The sequence below is a fragment of the Dermacentor albipictus genome, chromosome 1 (assembly GCF_038994185.2).
Source record: "Dermacentor albipictus isolate Rhodes 1998 colony chromosome 1, USDA_Dalb.pri_finalv2, whole genome shotgun sequence".
Taxonomy (NCBI): domain Eukaryota; kingdom Metazoa; phylum Arthropoda; class Arachnida; order Ixodida; family Ixodidae; genus Dermacentor; species Dermacentor albipictus.
In genome coordinates, this window is record NC_091821.1 from 352,959,031 (window position 1) to 352,978,741 (window position 19,711).

General features: G+C 50.5%; 1 protein-coding gene across 2 annotated transcripts in view; it reads right to left on the minus strand.

Annotated features, from left to right (window-relative positions):
• Window positions 1–696: 696 nt before the first annotated feature.
• Window positions 697–19,711, minus strand: part of LOC135918561 (protein Wnt-1-like) — a 60,921-nt gene continuing 41,906 nt past the window's right edge. For both annotated transcript variants that reach the window (XM_065452170.2, XM_065452169.2), the window contains exons 3-4: window positions 9,078–9,346; window positions 697–2,628 (exon numbers count right to left, since the gene is read on the minus strand). In XM_065452170.2, the coding sequence (XP_065308242.2) occupies window positions 2,119–2,628; window positions 9,078–9,346 (779 nt within the window). In that variant the 3' untranslated portion in view covers window positions 697–2,118. The remainder of the gene's footprint in view (window positions 2,629–9,077; window positions 9,347–19,711) is intronic.

A 19,711-nucleotide genomic window follows, 5' to 3' on the forward strand; every position in this document is an offset into this window, starting at 1 on the left:
AACAATGGATCACCACTCGCCCACCTGCTAGCATCTCGTTTGAGCTCCTCGAGCGCCATTTCTCGTGTTCAATATTTTGTTTCTTCGTATACGTAGAGCACTAAGACGTGATTTGCCAACGTCGCCGATAAATATCTCTAAGGAAAAAATAAAAAGAGAGGAAGTACAGGCCCAGATAACGCGAAACATTGTCACGTGGAGGTCGGTATAAATCCTCGCACGCACGATAATATCTGTCTACAAGTGTTGCTCTATCCTGAGATGTTGCATGTGGCTCGCGCATTTAGCTGCTCGAAAAAAAAAAAATAACAAAAGGAGAGGGAATAAAAAAAGCTCCACTTCTCTTTCAGTGTTTTGGTTTGCGCAAGCTCTGGTACGGCATGTTTTAAAGGCACACTAAAGAGGGACATTTAGAGCAGTTCACATCCACAGAGTAACCTCTCAGAATACTTTCTTTTTGATTCTTTAGCGGGGAGAGGTTGTTTACTAGGGCACAAAATGACTTTCCTTTTTTTAAACATCACGTTTAAATTACGGTACCGGTAAGATTAGCCTGACGTCACAAACAACAGTTCCTTGCATTTTGGTCTTTCTTGTGGAGAAGAAGCTTCCAAAGATTAGTACGTATATTATACGCTTAAAATAGAATGTAGTGTGCTCTTTATTTTTTTTATTTGATAGACAGGCGCCAAATTCACGACGGTTCTCGTACGTAAATGCTGTTTGCTATTAGCCGGCCACCTTCGACAGTAATACTTCCCATATGCCGATTAGTCGGTATTTACTCTTGGGAACAGTCCTAGCATAAGTACTTTGTTAATGAATACAGCTCAATTTTTTATCCGCCAGAAAGTGCAATCGAAATTCGTGGCATCTTTGAGTGCACGCATACGAAGAAGGTCTTGCCATGCGTTTGTCGCTTTTCTTGTGTGTGTTTTTCCGCCATTACCCAGGTGCTGTTCCCGATGAGGTTAACCCATTTGCTGTGCCTGAAACTTTCCCAATCTGTCGAAACTAATTCTCAGTGCCCACGTAAACAGTTGTCTTTCTCAGTTTCGTATATATAGAAAATGGTCCGATGAAGAATCGCGAAGCACGCCTTGTGCATCCTCAACATTTCAACTGGCTGTGTACTCACAAAACAAGTTATCTTTCAGCGGAAGCAGGGCATCCTATGTATAGGCATAAACGAATGGCACATTATCCCTTGCTTGACAATTTGTTACGCGAGTGCTTACGTGTGGCGAGCAGGAGGGAAGAAGAAAGCACTTTCCAAACTCTTACCCAGTGCCCCTGTAGGAAACACCTTATTCACAATTTACATAACTCGGTCCATTATAAACACAGGCTGTCACCGAATTCTCGTCTCGCACTCTCAATCAGGACAGCCGCATTTCACCACAGCTCACCGGCAAGGTCCGTCGACAAACGCTGCGCGAGGGACGCGCGTTCACTCGTCGTACAATTGGCAAGTCCTATTGACGAGAACAGTTTGAGAGCGCTCGAACTTCAAGCGGCCGTGCGCGTAAGCGAAGGTGCGAAGGAGCGCCTCCCACTTCCCAGCAGTTCCCGGGGCACTACAAGACGGTCACCTCCGGCGATAGAGATCCACCAAGTTCAGAAGACGTCGCCGCAAAGTCACACGGGGTCATTTCGTCCGTCGATGTACTATGAACTGTAGTTTACCGTGCGAAGGTCCACGGATACACGTTGGAGGACGCGGTGGCACGCAGACCAGATGATCAAGATGAGAAGAAGTCTGTTACGAGAGCGTCTGTTTTGCAACGTGCTCTCTCGACGCGGCCTTGAAACATATAAACCTGCCAAGGCAAGCCTTGCACCCTCCATTTCATGTACCGACCAGTCCGCACGAATAGAGTGCTTTAGAAAACAGCTACAGCTTCACCTTCACTGGCACCGCTTCGGCCACCAATCAGCTCTGCACAGGCTAGCTAAGCACCACCGAACATGCACCTGGCGAGGCTGAGCTGGCATTCGTAAAGCGGAAAGTGCCCCGGACGGTAACTGCAGAGCGTTATGCGCCAAAGCGCTCTGGTGACTCAGCGTGTCAGCCGCGCACTTCTCGTGTCCGGTGTTTCGGCAGCGGCGGCGGGTCGCTCACAGACACGTGTGGACGGTTCGGCGAACCTTGCACACCTTGCACTTGACCTGGCAGCACCAGTGGAAGGTGCAGGCGCAGCGCTCCAGGTCCTCGCGGACCTCGGTGCGGTGGCCGCGGCCGCAGCACATGAGCTCGCAGCCGTCCACGCCGGCCGACGACTCGTTGCAGTGGCGGCCGCGGGTGCCGTGCACGCCGAGCCGCGCGTTGGGCACGCAGAAGTCGGGCGAGTTCTCGAAGTACACGAGGTCCTTGCGCGACGGCGGCCTGTGGTCCGGGTAGAAGGGCTTCAGGTGGAACGAGCGCGGCTGCCCCTTGCGCCGCCGGCCCCGGAAGCCCCGGATGTTGCCCTGGTTGCTGAGCAGCACCCGCGAGGCGCCGTCGAAGCGCTCCTTCAGCTGGTTGCCCACGTCGCGGAAGGAAGGAAGCCGCATCCAGCACGTCTTCACCGTGCAGCTGCCGGACATGCCGTGACACTTGCACTCGCGCCGCGTCTCGGTCGTCACCTGCTGCAAGGGGGGAGAAGACGGATCGACAGGTCAGCCTCTTTCGCCAGCCTCACGAGGGCGCCTCCGCGGGCCTCTTTGCTCGACGCGCACGCTGGGCCTCACTACGTGCAGTTATATACAGAGCAGGATTTCACAGGCACCAAGTGCAGTAAGTTTACCGAAACTCACATCAAGCGTGTAACATACGTTGCATCACACGCAATCCCATTCAGACCGCACTGTATTGTCTTCGTGGACAGAAGCAACTGACCATAGCTTCATCCACATCGAGAGTGACACAGTCGCAGTGGGCCAACAACACCTAGACATTTTCTTTTCTATAATGTTCAGTCTAGGTGGTGTTCAGTTGGCCCAGGGGCAGCATGTCTGAGAACCCTGACGCACAGTAACTGTAGTCCTAACGCATAAGACTGGCAGACGCGCGCGCCGCCCAATGTTGGAGGCCATGTCTCGTGGTAAGAGCTTGTGCGACAGTGACAAGGCACCTCCATGTCTCTGTCACCGTTAAAGCTAGATGCTGCAAGCTCGTGTTTTAATTTTATTTTTTTTTTGCTTTATGTTTAAGCCGTTTCAACTGTTCCAGTCACTAGAAGTCATAGCCAATTATGCTTCCCTGAGCGCACTGATAAAGATAGAAATGCATCGTTTACCGTTTCATAGTAATTACGGTGTCATTGCAGTTGCTTACCTACCCAGCGAAGTCACACTGTGCTTTTCGATCTTAAAGTAATTTATTTGCACTGAGTAAACTCATAGTGTCCTAAGCACGCAATGTAACTTTAATACCGACGTACAAGGGTAATTAGGTCATTGGTTATTTAAATAGTCAAGCAACTATCCCAGTTCTTTCTCCTTCATTAGGAAAGGGCTGGGGGCAGGGTACCTGTTCATCATATGGCTGCAAAGGTAGAAACGAACAGGCTTAATGAAATGTACTTGTCTCATTTCCTAACTTTTCTTCACGATAAGAAAGAGTAACAACCCCACTGCGTGCTGAATAAAACAAGTCATTCGCATCCTCCGTAGATTCCCCGGAGGATGCTTACCTTGTACAATACTCCGAACTTGCTGCACGCTTCGACATGCCCGGAATGCCCAACCAGCAGCACACATATCTGCTTCTACTGCGATAAGGCAAAAGAGACGATGTTCGCTGCGGGCGGCAGCCTTGTCTTTCCCATCAAACATAGAACACCACAACGCGTCCAGACTACGCACAGTCGAGGAGAGCCATTCTCAAAGCGCGTTACGACGCAATCCGGTGTACTCGACGCAGAACAAGTCATAGAGAGAAAGAAAGAGAGAGAAAGAAAAAAAGCGAATAGGCGTCGCACGCATCCGTTTCTCGTGCATCGCATCAATCACGACAGGGACGGGAGGAGGGCCACCCCGTGGCCGGGGCTACGCCGCTATCAGTCATACGGCCGGCCATTAACGAAGCTCAGGTCGCGAGGTAACGCTTCGCCGATAAAAGAAAACGCGAATGGGACAGACGCTGACACAGGCTCGACACAACCGAAGAGCTGTTTTGTCAAGTTAGCCGTATAAGGGGGTCTCGGAGACCCATAAGGTCCCCCACGAAGACCACAGCTCCGCCACTTAGTTATCTGCAGGTCTACTTCCAGAGCTCCTATACCGTGGACTCGCCGCTCCGAAAGATTCCAAGGTTAGAAATGAAGCTAGCGAAGAAAGAAAGTACGAAAAACGAGAGGGCAGAAATAGAGGGGAGAACGGAAAGCAAGGGAGGAAAGAAAGAATCCAGCGACAACACGTCGCAGTCGAGGAAGACGCATTACTCCCACCCACACAACCACTTACGCAACGCTTGTCATCGACTACAAGATGACCACAGAGAGGTAGTGGGATGGAGGGATACAGCCATACAAGTGCTCGGGACAAGGAAAGGTCAGCGACAGCTCCTCCCCGGAATGGAAGATAAAAGAAAGAGCAAAGGTGGCGGTAAGGAGAAGACAAAAATGAAAGACTCTGTATCGCATTCCTTTCGCTTGCCCCCTCCCCCCCTCCTGCGCATCCTGTGCACTCGGGCCCGAAGCGTTCCTCGCGCGTCTTACCGTCCGTCGCGAAAGCAGGAAAGGTGGCCTCCTCTGCTTCGGTCCCAAGGTGCGCTCTCTCGTTCTTTCTCTCCGCGACGGCGCGGCGATGTGCGCCCGCATATGCACGCCAAAATACAGCGCCGAGAACCCAATACCACCGAGTCCAGCAGCCGCCCCGTCCCCTTCCACCTCCTCCGGACCATTTCTATAGCCTGCGCTGTCTCCCTTCTTCCTCACCACATCGCGGCCAGCCGCCGCGTCGATAGAGTCTCTTCAATTTAGCGACTCCGTGTCGTGCGAGGGAGAGTAGCAACCTGGTGAACGACGACGAAGGAGCGAGCCCGGGGAGTCAGCAAAACAAGACCGAGTGCTTCTTCCCGCTGCGTCTTCGTTCAGAAGAAAAAAAAAAGAATAAAGAAGAAGAAAGCTGTCAGGGACGTATAAGAGAACCAGAAAGACGCAATATTAAAGAGCGCGCAAAGTCTTGAGTGAAGGGAAAGAAAAAGAAGAAGATGTGGGAGCACGTGGGGCGAGAGAGTCCGAAGACGGCCGAGATGCGAGTGGGCAAGAGCCACCCGGGAGCAGGATTTCGGTGACACATTGAGTTATGGCCGCCGCTGGCCCTCGGCGGTCGGCAAGTCCGCGGGGGGTTCGCCAGTCTGCGCTTTCGGACGGGGCCTCGCTTCCGAAACCCAATCCGCGATTCTTCATGGCCTCGTGGCGCGAGAGGGGGGGCGCCTAAAGAGCCCCCATTTGGAGTCACCCTGCCGAGCAGCCGCCACCGCAGTCGGTACGTGCGCTGTGTTATATACTGCCCCGGCCGCGCGCTCACGGCGAGTGTGAAGAAGGCACACCGGGGCACAGAAACCTGTCCACTGGTTGCGCACAACGCAGTCGTTGCGCTGTCGACGACAGCGCTGCGGCGCGCAGCCCTGGCCTGGTTCCGAACGAGCTTCGCCGTCACACCGGCACTTATGAAGATAGGATAGCGTCGTTATAGAAGGGCTGCCCTGGGACACATTTCGTCGAAGTTTGGTGACTGTCGCTGTGGAACTGTATCCTTCCCTGACTCTGCGCTGCAAGTGCAGTGGACGGTATCGCAGGGACGTGACGTGCCTTCAGGGTTTATAGCCCGCTCTGCCCTCATTCTTTTTTCGCCGATATATTCGGAAATGCGCCCTATTTGCCCCACACGCAAGAACCGGTCGACGGTGGCACTTCGCCTTTGGTGGGGCTGCTTCGGCCACCTGTATCCCCCCTTTTTTATCCCCATCAGTCATCCGATGCTTCGTGAGTTTTTTGCTGTTGCTCAATATTGCCCTGCGGGCTATTCTTAGAAATATTCCCCTGCGGGCTATTCTTATTTTCCTTGCCCTATAAAGACAATCTCCATTGCCTTCAGTCCAATGTGGGTCTTTATATTCTAATGGTGTAGGCAAACCATTTCAGTCTTATATCCCGAGTATTTATATTGACGTCCGCGACACCGCGAACATGCACGTTCGCATGTTGCAGTCGTTCTGAGCACTATCTCTCCTTGTCATTGCGCGAAATCATTTTGGCACGCTCACTTCGGCCAATCACGTCGCCTCAACGCTTTGAGTTCCTTGGAGCAAGTTCGATTTCGCAAATCGTTGCTATCCTTATCGTGATTTTGTCAACCTGCCTTCTTGAATGGTCCGGAATCTGCTTGAAAGTTGCAGCACACAACTTTTGTGACCTGCTCCCACGTTCTCCATGCTTCCTGTACTCCGTTGCTCAACCATGTTTATATATATATATACAGTCATATCATAAGAAGCCAACGAACAAGGACACTAAGGACAGCATAGGGAAAGTTACTTGTACCTTTAAGTTATTTAAAGAAAATATAAATTTATCGAAATGAAAACGAATGAAAAAGCACCTGGCCGCAGGTGGGGAACCAACCCACGTCTTCGCATTACGCTTGTGATGCTCTTACCAATTTAGCTACCACGGCGGTGCCGTTTTCTCATCCACTTTTTGGGGTATATAGGTATACATACACTTTCGAGAGGTATACATTGTAACAAAATTACCTAAATTGAGCCAAATTGTCATGCTCGCCTTCCATACGACTACAGCTCTTTGTGTTTCTTTAGAGCGCGCCTCTTAGGTGCCCGTTCCTGCGTTGAGCGTCAGCGTCCTCGGCTTCGTATCTCGACGCATCCGAGCGAACGAGCAAAGCGAAGGACGAAAGAGCGAACGCGGAGCGCAGCGGCGGATGAAAGACGGCGAGGGAGAAGAGAGCGTGAGGGGGGAAAGCGGAGGAGGAGGGTGCAGAGGGAGCGTGAGGAGGGCAGCGGAGGAGGAGGATATTGACACGTGTATTTATATTCATCGGGCGACCAGGTTTCACCGCCTAACAAATCTTATCGCGCAGCGCGGGACGCGCTTGCATGTATCCGAAGTTTCTGGAAAGTTACCGATGCTTCTATCCGCGTGTCTGTTGTCGCCGAACCTTGTGTTATCAGATTTCATCGCGTGACACGAATGGTGTAGAACTTTGTGGAAGACACGCGGGTCCCATCAGATAATCTGGAACATTCGACGACTGATCTATAAAAGCCGACGCGCTTGACCCGCTGATCAGTTTTTCCGACGATCGCCGACCGTGTTCGCCGCTATCGTTGTGCTATAAGTGTAGCCTGTTTTTGTGGGCACAGGTTCGCCCAATAAAAGTTAGTTTTCTCGTTCACAGTATTGCTACTGTGTTATTGCTTCTTTCTTCACCGTCACTACCACGTGACAATATTGTGGCGAAAGGGCGGGAAGAAAAGCGGAGTGCCGCACGAGACGGGCTCCACGGCGGCGGCCAGGCATGCGGCGAGCGCGTCTGCCGATACCTTACATGGAAACGAAGCGCTGACGCGGGCTTTGGAACCACGGCACATGCGCCACTTTGCCTGCGCCGCCACCGCTAGAGAATGCGCTCAGCGCGAGTCACGCTTTCCCATGTTCACGCTTTCTTACTGAACAATGAGCGACGCAACCGGTGTGGAAGTGCTTCGTCTGCATGCCGCTGCGCTGCTAAACGAGTTGCCCGGGCAGATGCTCAGCGCCGCCTCCGTGAGGACCCTGTCGTTCAGAATCAAGTTCTTTGCCACAAGATTTCGCGAATTCAAAACACCTAAACAGTTGCACTCCAAATTCGCATTAAAGCCGGTGACCTTCTTTCTTTTATGATTGATGTTACCACGACAAACGATGTCCTTGTTTGTACGATAGTCTACCTCCAATCAATTAGGTCTTATGAGATATTGCCAGGATAGCCATTTTATCCGAGTGACCGTGTGTGTAAGCGGTGTGTTAACAGCTTTGGGCTAAAACGGCATGCTGAATTGCCAATTCGCTAACCTACTCGTTCAATTCCCGGCATTCAGTCAGACATAAGAGAGGGCTAGTTGCTGCTCCATTTCGTCACACAGCGCGGAACCAGACAAAGCAGGCAAAAGAGGAAGGAAGACGAGCGCTAATTTCACTTTCAGACGGGGGTAGAATGCAAAACACCCTTGTACTGCAATTGCACTACAAATTGGTGCAGTATATAGTTGGTCAAATTTTATTATTGCCACTAAGACACCAATTACCCGATCATTTATTCATTGGTATGTCCAGCTACTAATGTTGAGCTACTAATGTTGTTGTGGGACAGTTAGTTGCAAATCAAGTAAGCTTTCAAAAGGAGACAGTTAGGCTAAGCAGTAAGGTTAACTAAGCCTAACTATCAAGATTCACTAAATTTTAGTGGCAAGCATCCTTTTACGCAGCATGAAATATCTTACATTTTTGTTAGATGCTAGATAAACCAAGTTAGGTCGGTCAGTCTAGCGGCACTCTCTAGCATGCGACGAATTCACGCGGCCACCAACGCTTGGCTCTGGTATAGCCGTGCTTAGTTATATGATACCTAGAGCAACTACGCCAAAAGATCAGTGGAAAAGTTCGTCCTCTGAGATTTATCTGAAAATTGTGTCGCGTATAGATTTAATCTAGCATAAGTATACTTCAGTTTAAGCAACAAATTTGAGTTAATCGCGGACATTGTGACGTGCAATATCGCAAATCTTGCACGGGCGATAAAATCATTACATCACCGACACCAGAACAGGTTGTCATTTGCACCTCGGCCAACACACACGGCGTGACCTTTAATGACGACGGTCTTACATTTCAGGTACACTTCATACTTTTGTTGCTTAAAGAGCGCTGTTGAAGCCCTTGACTAGACGACATTTTAAATAATTGAAAATCAAAGATGACTGCAAGCGTACGTGGCATCACTTACGAAAAAGCCACAACAACAACAACAACAAGAGGATCCGGCATTCTGCGCACTCGATGCCTGCATGCTCGCGCGGCAGATGAACGTACCAGCCTTCCGGCCTCGTTGTTGTGCAGGTTGATGACGAACCGCAGGTCCCTTCCCCTCTCGGCGGCGTCGACGAAGGCTCGCGCGAACTTGTAGCCGAAGTGGACGTTGTCCGAGCAGCCGCCCCACTGCCAGTCGAGACCCGAGGGGGGACCCCGCTGCCGGTAGTCGCAGGTGCAGGTGTCGATGGCGCCTTCGCTGCACGCCCGCGACACGGCGTGCGCCACGCCCGCGCTGGTCACCGCGTACACGAACGCCGTCTCGCGGCAGCCTGCGCGAAGATGTGACAGTCACAAACGCTTCGCAGGTGCAAACATCGAGTGGCGTAGTAATCATCATCCTCGTATACCATCGTGGCTACAATAGCTGTACTACTGCGTTATGTGTTTCGTTTCGTGTCATTGGTTTGGCTTAGCTTCACTGACCATCGGTGCCTGCTTTCTCCCGCCCACAACAGGCGCAAGGGCGCTGCTGTCTCTCGGTGCTCTGCTTGTAAAGATCTTATTTTGCCTGCACGACACAAGGGCCTGAAATGGTGCTGTCGATAACGTACGGACTATTGTAGTAGTTATGTCATCGCAGACAATAAATAAATAAAATACCAGGATCTTCTGGTGTTGCACGTCGTTGGAGACGTGCACACGTCCAAGTTGTACCGGCTCAATCGCCTTCCTTTGTTTATTTAAAAAAATACATTTGTGGCAACACGACAACTTGGCGATGATCATTACCGAGGTGTTATTATACGAGTATACGGCACCGTGACAGTGGCACCACGAATGCAGCTCAAAAGACCCTACATCAGCAATCACTGCATGCTAATATGTCAACGGCACTAATGCCGCTTGGTCTATTCAAGCTTAGGATCCAATACCGAGGTTACATGAAGCTCTTGTTCCTTTATTTTTTTTCCCCCGGCTTTGGATCAGTTCAGATGCTCTATCAGGGGCAGAAATAGACATCATGTGAGCCGCCTCGGATACAACATTCATAACTGACGCACCACCGCAGCGTCATCGACATTAGCCGTCGTGAACTGCGGAGTAGAACCAACACGCCTGGCGTAAATGAATAAATAGTCACCTGGAGCGCCAAGGCGATAAGTCGCACACCCGCCGAGCAGACCACGATTCACATCCTGCTCGCCGACGAAAAACGAGAAAGAAAACTAAACAACGAGGAGCAAAGTGAGCGCTCAGGAACGCGGAGTAAACGTGTGTAAACGTGTGTACACGTATAGCACGTGCACGCGTACAGACTCACGCAACTGTCCTCGGAAAGCGCAGAAATGAGCTCAGACAAAAGAGGAATCGAGAGGGGGAGAAGTGCTCGCTAACGGGCAGAAGCCGATGGTCGCCCACCATCGCTGCCTCGACCAGGCTTTCGGCACGAACGGGATCTCGCAAAAACGAAAAAAGAAGAAAAAAAAAGAAGGGAGAGGGTCCGTGTCTGGCAAGCGAGCAAGACCCACGGTGTGCGCGCAGGAAACGGCGAGTTTGCGCTGTGGGCGGGGTGCCCCTTGTGCACGCACTGGCGCGTGTGTGCTTTTGGGGCGGACCCTGCGAGCGCGGTGTGCTTCGCGACTGGTGGGCTGTCCGTGCTTGCACCCCCCCCCTTTCCGCCCTCCCCCCGCATTTCACCTAAACACCCTTGGGAAGCACAAACACCGTGCGTAGTACGCCTGCTTTGACGCCGGCTCGAGAACGGAACAAGCGCGCTTCAGCACAGGCCTGCCTATATACGAGCTGTCCCGCGACACGCCGCAGTCATCATCCGGTCGAGGCTCCGCCGCTGTAAAGCCTGGGGGCAATAAAACGTCCGTGTTGTCACTCGGGGCGCCTCTGTACGCGCAGACAGTGGGCAAGCTCTTCACTCACCCCACGCAGGGTTCGCGCATATGGGAGAGGTGCATATGCACGGTGATATGTGCAACGTGTTATGCCAGTTCTTGTCGCACGCTAACGGAAAGGAAAATGCGGCTGCCGTATTTCCCGTGGAAATATGGAAGAGGTACACAAGGAGTGATGTAATGTACCTGATTTCTGGCTGCTTCCTGTAGAACGTACCTCCTTTTTTATTTCTCGTTGGTGCGTATCAATTTACCCAAAGGCACCATCTTGCTACTTTCGAAAATGTGTGTTTTTTAAAAATATTTTCACATAGAATGAAGCCCCCACCCCCTTTTCCCCTTTCTTATGGAATGCCACCGCACCTTTAAAGAGCAAACAAATGAAATAAATCACAACAAATGATAAATACTGTAGCAGGCAAAATAACGGCGCTCGTACTATTAGCGGTCCTAGATTTTTTTTTTTCATATCTGCTTCCCTGTACAATTCTCGTAGCAGTGAATCACCAATATAGAGCGACTCCTCTGGTTCGGAAATCACAGGGCACACCCCGTGTATGTTCTCAAGTACAAGCACCGGTACGCCACACAGTTCAACACACGTATACAGTAGCGAAACGTTGCGTACCATACAGATTCCCTCGATTAATAAGGTCGCCAATTTTCCGCTCTGTCAGACTTTCACTGGGTTGCCGATAGGGGGACGCCGCTTTGTCGTTTGGTGCCACCGCAGACTTTGCTTGCGCACAGGGAGGTGTGCAAGCGAACAACGGTGCATTTATGCACGCTTAAGACGAGTGCTAATAATTGGAAGGCGCTTAAGCTTCACCCTTAAGAGTGGAACGCGATAGCATTCAAAGATCCCTGACTGCTTCTCACGCGCCCCGACAACTGCTGCTATGTAACCGTATACAACGTTTGCCGAGAAATGCTGGCGGCGAGCGATATATGCACGAAGGCGAGCTTTCAACGCGGCCTCTTGTGTGGGCTTTCCCGGAACTTGTGCACAACCGCGCCAAGACATTACCTCATTTTCCGGTTTCTGTAATTGCTTCGTGCTTCTAATATTTTGGTCCGACAAGATTTAAGATAGAAAGCATGCGGTGTCGGTGCTTTGTTTCCTGATATTTGTTTGTGGGCTGTCATTCACAAAATTCCGAGGAATAACGTTGTCAAGAACGTAAGACAAGGTGTGAGCAACCTTAGTCCTAGATTGGTGTGGCAGTATAACCCGAATAACCGCATGCCATATTGCAAGGCGTGGCCTGTACAAATGCCAAAATATATACGGAAATCCTTGCTCCCATGGACGCCGACACCGGATTTTCTGGGACACAGCGCCCTTAACGCTGTCGCTTGGACGGTGTACTGGTACACTTGTAGAGACCGAAAAGAACGCAGACAGTTACGGCCGCTCAGAGCTATGCCACTCAGTCATGAAATGGTTCGAAGGCCTTCATTTATGTGCGCAAACAGCCGCTCCCAACCGCATCGCAGTCATCACTTCAGCATGCTTTATTATCTTGCTCATTTCGTAATTCAGAAGGATGCACCGTAAATAAAATTGCCTTCACGGTGATGTATTACCGTGTGCATATATGTAAAAGACCCTCGCATCTTTCCGCTTTGCAAAAAAGGACGCTTCGCACCCTCGAGCATCCATATTAAGTGTATTGTCTCGAAGCAATACTATCAACAGTGTCGCATGTTCGGATGCGTAAACACATGAGTATATACTGGCCGTCCGCACGCCCACACATACGCACGCACACACGCGTGTCACACACGCAAAGTGGGAGGGAAAGGTGCGAGGCAAAAGACGCGTGAATTTTGTTGCAGTGGTGACTTAACAAAGGATCCTAACGAGAAAAGTGCCTCGTGCCTCAGTTTTCATTCTAAAAAAAAAAAAAGAAAAGCTCAACGCAGGTATACGTCAGTGTTACGTCACGGATTTCAATGTGTTCTCTTGTATTTGGGCCGCGTTTGCCGTGTTACGGTTCCCAAAAACTTGCCATGCTCAACCTCTGAATCCTTTAGAACACAATGTACGCGGCCCATTTTTTGTCGATTAACAATTACCTGTGTATGCCTTAGAAGATGCCGCCAAAATCAATGACGACACGTCGGAGTGATGCGTAAACATCAAGGTGCCGTCGTCACCGGCTTTTCGTTAGTGCGTGTCATCTGGCGTACCAAACCTGTTGTCACGGCAACAGTGGCTTTTTTTGGTATTGTGGAAGGTCAATTGGCTGATAGGGCCCAAATAATTTTTCTCTTTAGTGCCCCTTTAATAGAGAGAAGAAAAAAAACTAAGCTGGTACATACAGAAATGGTGCAGCTGCAATCGCGTTGCTGCGCCACCAAGCGGAAACGCCTATACACCCTACACCACCGTTGCAGGGCACAATTTGTGAAAATGTGTCTTTCGGATATTCATGAACAGTTTAAGTGTTCAGCCTGCTTTCGTCGTAGATAGGTCTTATGGAAGAGAAAAGGAAGATAAAAAAAAAAGCGCACCAATGTTAAGGGTGTGTCAAGTGAGTTTTCGACATCATTTCTCTCCTTAATAGTGCTTTTTTGTATGATGTATGTTCTCACCATAATTGCTACTAGATTTTCAAGGTGTGCTCTGACATCTAGCTTCCCGCCACCGTATACAAGTAGCAAACTTGGCTACGCCCCCTGTATTTAAAGAACGGCACTGGCTGCAGGGCCTTCTTTTCGCCTCGTGTTCCAAGCGTCAGCAGTAGAAGAGGAGGAAAAGAAGGATGAGAAGATGAAGAAAAAGAAGTAGAAGCTAAACTTTACGAGAGTAGTTCGCACGGTCTTTACCAAAATTACACTGCTCATTCAGCGTGTGATCAAGCTGACCGCGAGCAGCGTACTGACTCTATGCACTACTGCATCACTGATATTCCGAAACTCTGCAGATTGATGATAACTTTCATCCTCTCCGTGTAAAGCTTCGTTCGCACTGCTGGATATGCAACAGGAGGCCCATTATACGCACCTAAACTACCTTTAACCGCACATCTTACGCTTATGGTACAGCATGCACGGGAGAGCCATAAATGCTTAAGTGCCAGTACACCGCGCCTACGAGCGCGGAAATTTATGGGACTCCAGCTCTTTCACGCAGCAGTTTCGTAACAGAAGGCCATCATCATCATCGTCATCATCATCGCCACCGTAATTATCTTCTTCATCACCGTCGTCCGCGCCGACTCGTTAGAGCGTCTCACGCGCGGTTTAAGGTCCGAGGAGAGGTGAGATACCACGAGAAGAGCTGAACGAACGTGCTCAGCGTGTATCGCCACGTGCTGTTAGTCCGCAGTCCCGCCACGTGGTGGTGTCGCCGTCCCGGAAACGCCTCTACACGAGCGCCCCCTGGCGGCTAGTTCGTGCGTAACATTAACGAGGCCCGGCCAGCGGCAGTGCCACCACGCTTGCTCGCGTGAGGATGAAGAGGCGCGAGAGCAAAAGAAGAGAGCTGGTCCAAACAGACCCCCCCCCTGCCATCCTCCCTCCACCTCCAGTGCACCCGCGCCCACTTCTCAGCACACAAGTCTGACCGCTTAATTACACAGCGCATCGGTGCCTGCGATGCGTGCGAGGAACGCGCGCGCCGGGAGCGCCGTATATTATCCGCCTCGTGCGCGAGATGTGAGCCCGCCCCGAAGTAGCGCCCTCTCCGAGGTGTCGTCCCCGAACACCACTCCGTCCACCTGGGGGGCCGCTCGGCAATTAAGCTGTAGCGGCGGCGATCGGCCGCTCTTTAAACCGGTCCACGTCCGAGCAGCGCCACCTGGGAGAAGAGCGCTGTTTCCGAGCGCTTTTAGGCCTAAACTCGCGCAGCCGCCGCAACGCCGCGCTATCTGCGTCTGCTGAGCGGCGGGAAGAGTCGTCACGATCTGCTGCCTTCTCCCTTCTTCATTCATATCGTCTGTGCAACAGGGGAAACGGGAGGGCATGCAGTGTATAAAAGGTGCGTACATATGGTACAATGCGGAAAGCGCAGTTAAGAGGTAGGAAAAGCGTGGTCACGTGCCGCCTGTAGTGAAGATGCTTGAAAGATCTATTTTCTTGTAACTCCAAGACACTGATTCGAAGTTGTGTACAGAAAACAGGAGGTAAAGCAATCTCAGCTTGGAGAGAAAGGTGGGGTTGTACGCCACGTACTAACGGCAAAGGTGCCTACTGCAAGGAAAGCGAGAAGGTACTCGAAGGGAAGACAAAGGAAATTGAAACACACACGTACACACGCACCCGCACCCACGCACTGCCTGTCTACTGAATCACCCAGAAGTATGTGTTTGATTCTGTATTGCCTTGCATTCGTAAGGTGATGAATGTGTTAGGTTTGTACGAAGCCAAGGCATGAGAAATTCTTAATCTTTAGTTCCAGAATTGATGTTCTCAGTGCTTTTTCCATATTGGATAAAATCGTTCTGTTTTCGCTTCATGGGTACCGCCATCTTTGGCTGTTCTGCGCACAGTTTCTCAGTGTTGTAACCAGTGACGTCAAATTAACATGACCGTGAAACACTGAACGCGTCGGTACAACCATTTTCGTGCATACAAATCGACTATGTATAGCACCGCGAATAAGTCGTTACCTTTAAAAATCGACAGCTTTTACAGACCGAGATGACGGCACTCCAACTTTTCCGGAATATAGTGTAATATATAGCGTAAGGGAAGTCATAGCGTGCTGCAGGGCCACTGCAACATACGGGGCAAGGAAGGCAAGTCAATGTAACCTTGGCGTCTGGCCACGTGCTCACATAGGAAAGCTTGTGGATAAAAAACGCGAGCCAATACAGCGAATAGTGAGCATACTAATAGATACACGTACATTGTAGGGCGTGTTGCCTCTTGTGACGCTCTTGCACATTCAATGCGACGTGTTGTTTCCCTTGATGAACACTGCTGAGTTTTGCATATTGACACGTGTCACTACCACGTTGCAATATAATCATGTGATTGCTTCTACCATTGTCGAACTTTACGTTCTGGGAGCACGAGTTCACTATGACGAGTACGATACAGCTGTGCGCTTTTAGTCGTGCGTCCAAGTTCCTCCATCGAGGTGTATTCGAGAACAGAGAAACAAGCTTTTTTTTAATGCCTGCTTGCTCTGTTTGAAGTTATTGCTTATAAGAATATAATGGGCTTCGAAGCATCGACATAGCTTCTGCACTGCCCCACTAGGCCATATTACTGTCGACTCCTGCAAAACCACTAAGCCACTAAGGCCGGTCTTGCGTAGCGTGATCATTCATTTAATGATCACACTACGAAGGTATAGGGGCGAAGGCATCGCCAACAGTGATCGGTCCGCAATACATGTTTAGACATTGAGCAAAATAGCGACAGAAACACCGCACGAAAAAAACGTGATATACAGCCGGAAAGTGCTCCGCCGAAGTGCGACGCGTCATCCTCTCATTCCTATGAGGCTACATTGAAGGAAACAATCCACCCGGAAAAAACAAGCTAGCTCTATTGACGGCAGCTGACATCCCACGGCGCTTCAGACAGTGAATAGGTCCTCTCTCTCTCTCTCTCTCTCCTTTTTTTTCTTTTTTTTTACTGCGCGGGGGCAGCTGTCTCCCTAAACAGTACTGGAAGTCGACTTGCAGGCTACTCTACGCCTCTTCCTTTTTTTCGGCAGTAACATAAAGGGCTTCGCAATCAACGCGCACTGACAAGCAGCCTATAGAACGCTGGGGAAAACTGCGTACGCGCCAGACCAACGATGAACGCCGTGGCGAAAAGCCCGCAGCCCTCCTGTACGGAAGCGTATAGAGAGAGGTGTATATTGACAGGAAGGGTTCCTCATTCCTGACGTACCGACGTTCCATACCGCACCGGTCATAGACCATCGCTCATCTGCATGCAGAGTTCATGGAACCCTGCGGACCGATTGTGTGAGAGCTGCGTCGAGTGCTGCGCGGTTGCGCAGAACCGGAGCGAGATTCGAACCCTCCGAGTTAACCCAAGCACTTCTGGTGAAATAGTTAACCTGGAGGTCCACAGAAGAAGACCGGAGATCGCAAAAAAGAAAAACAAAAGAACACACATGTGAAATAAATAAAGGCCCTTGCACCTCAGGACACCAGTCTGCACAGAGCACACGGAATGCCCCACGTCTTGTTTTTGTTTTCTCTCTGTCTCTTCCTCACAACTCGGAAGAAAGAAAGAAAGAAAGAAAGAAAGGACGGGAAAGGCCACAGAAGAGCGAAAAAGCGAAAACGCCTTGCCCGTCTCGCGGGCTCTCTCCCAACCTCGGCGCGGCGCAGCCAACAACGGACACAGTCGCGGTCCACCCGTCCGCAGTGCACCGCGTTAGCGCTCGGCAGGGAAGAGGCCTCTCTCGAGCCAAGCGCGCTGACGGCCGTATGGCACCACCACCCCCCCTCGGAGCGGACCAGGTGCCTTTTTAATGGCCCTAATAATGACAACTCCCCCCTAGCTTTACGATCAGCCGCAAACTCCTCCGTTCTTTAGTATTCTTCTCGCCCCCGCTTCTCGAAGAAGCTCCTATCCTCGCTTCTTGGTGTTGTATCCGGCCTGCGGAACATTCGCGTGCGCCCGAGCTCCCTTGAGCTGTGCGGAGCAGCGCCACCCGCTGACCGGGAACCGCGTGGGCGCTGCCAGTGTTGGTTCCGCGGAGCGACGGGGTCGTTCCGTTGGCAGGGGAGCGCGCGTGTGCGTACCAAGTCCCTGTGCGTGGTCAGCGCGTGGCCGGTTGTGGTTGTTTGGACGCGGAACTGGCTGCTTATTCACCTGCGGCGGCCGACGAGCGCGCGCGGGCCTCGGGACCCCCGGACGGGGCATAAACCAAACTTTTACTCGCCGCATCTTCTAGTACTTTCTTTCTTTATTCGTTAGTATGCGCTCCCTGGATGCTTCTTCATTGCCCTTGTTTAATGCAAGAAGGTCAACTGCCGGTATAACTTGACTTTTGAGCAGTAAAACAAGCCGACTTGGTAACTTTGATTATAATTGCCTTAGAACGCGTCAAATGTGAACGTATGCGATATAATTTCAAGTGGTCAACTAGCCTACTTAACGTGCTTAATTACGTCATTGGTCAATTCCGCAAGGAATCATCGAATTACTTCTTGCGTTGCATGGCATCTATGGTTCAACACCTGCAATTTTCTCGGTGAGGTAACTAATCGAAGAACAAAAAAATGTTTGATAGCCCGATGCGCTAGTCGTACTGCGTAATGAACCGTATATGCTTTGTGCGCATAACTTTACCATTGTCTGATCGACATTGACCTTCAATAAATTTTGATGTGAGTAGCACTGCCCAATTGTTTTTGTAGGAATTTCGCCCATTATGTCCTTACATCTGAAAACTCTCGCTTCCGTCTAGCTACGTTCTTTAACGGATTTAAGCACGTTCTACAATGTGTGTCCAAACAAGCTTTCATGAGGCAAACAGTTTACAAGGTCTTCTTTCTGCTTGCTTATGCTATCCAGCGAAGAAAAGCATTACGTCAAACACTGTGATGAGTTATTACATCACTGCCACCGATATTGCAGCCCGTTCATGTGTTAGCCTGTGGATCTTGCAAGCCGTTGACGAGAGGTCCAATTCTGCTAAACCACTGATTACTTCTCGTGGAATTTCTCTATCACTCTCTCATGTCTCTTTCGCGCACGTATATTAGTCTTTTTTATCACTCTTATATTGAAGAATGGGGCTTGCCACCTTCAAACGGTGCCCCTTTTCGACGACCCTAAACTGTCTTTTCCCACCCCTTGTTGATTGCTTGCACAACACTACACAAGTGTCTGTGAATGAAGCTCACTGCAAAGAGAAGACGAACCTGTGCTCATTACGTGCATTATTTACGCCACACTATAGCACAGGTTCGAATGGTAATAATACATTGGGTAAATTCAGATAAAGAAGCACAGCTTTCAGGGCTGCGATACGGAAAAAAAAATATGCAGATCTTACGTACTGTGGGAACCGATGTTATACGACGCATTTTGCAGGTAGGTGACCATCTAGCAACATTCGAGGTTACGCAAAATGTTACCAGACGGACCGACGTGTTTTCGAGGTAAGCTGTTTTCTCCCTTTTCTTTTTCACGGGAGGGGGAGTGGGGGGGCGTGATCACACGAGCGTGAGTGGGGGGGGGGGGGCGTGATCACACGAGCGTATGTGTGACGACGACAACGGTGAGGACTGCGATGCCATGATTTCTACTCTGACCGTTTGACGCGAGTTTATGACATGTCGACTGTCAGGTTCCACACAGGCACAGTGAACGGGGACGTAAGCAAAATTAACATGGATTGTGACGTAATCTACGACAAAGCGTTATAAATCCATCTATCTCACGCGGGTTACATTAAAACGACGATCCCATTAGTGCTACAACGAAGAAACTTTACAACCTTTGCGACCTGGGTCGAACGTGAAGGCGGTACAACATCGCGCAGCTTCTACGTAGCGTTAGCTGCTACGAGGAAAGGAATTGGTAATGAAGGCCGATCCCTATGGTGATGAAGTCAAACACAGCGTCTGAATGCGCGAGCTGTCGCGAGGAAACAATGCGAGAAACGGACACTTAACGCAGGCAGCAAACGTCTCACATAGCTATACTCCGTTCCACACATAGCACTCAATGCTACGCAAGAAGTTCGGTCAAGAAAAGTTATCACTCTGCGCGTTCCGCCTTTGCCTCGCTGCGCGCGAAAAAGAACGCGAGGCTCCTTGCGACGGGCTGCAAATAAAAAAAAAAAAATCAGAAAAGGACAAC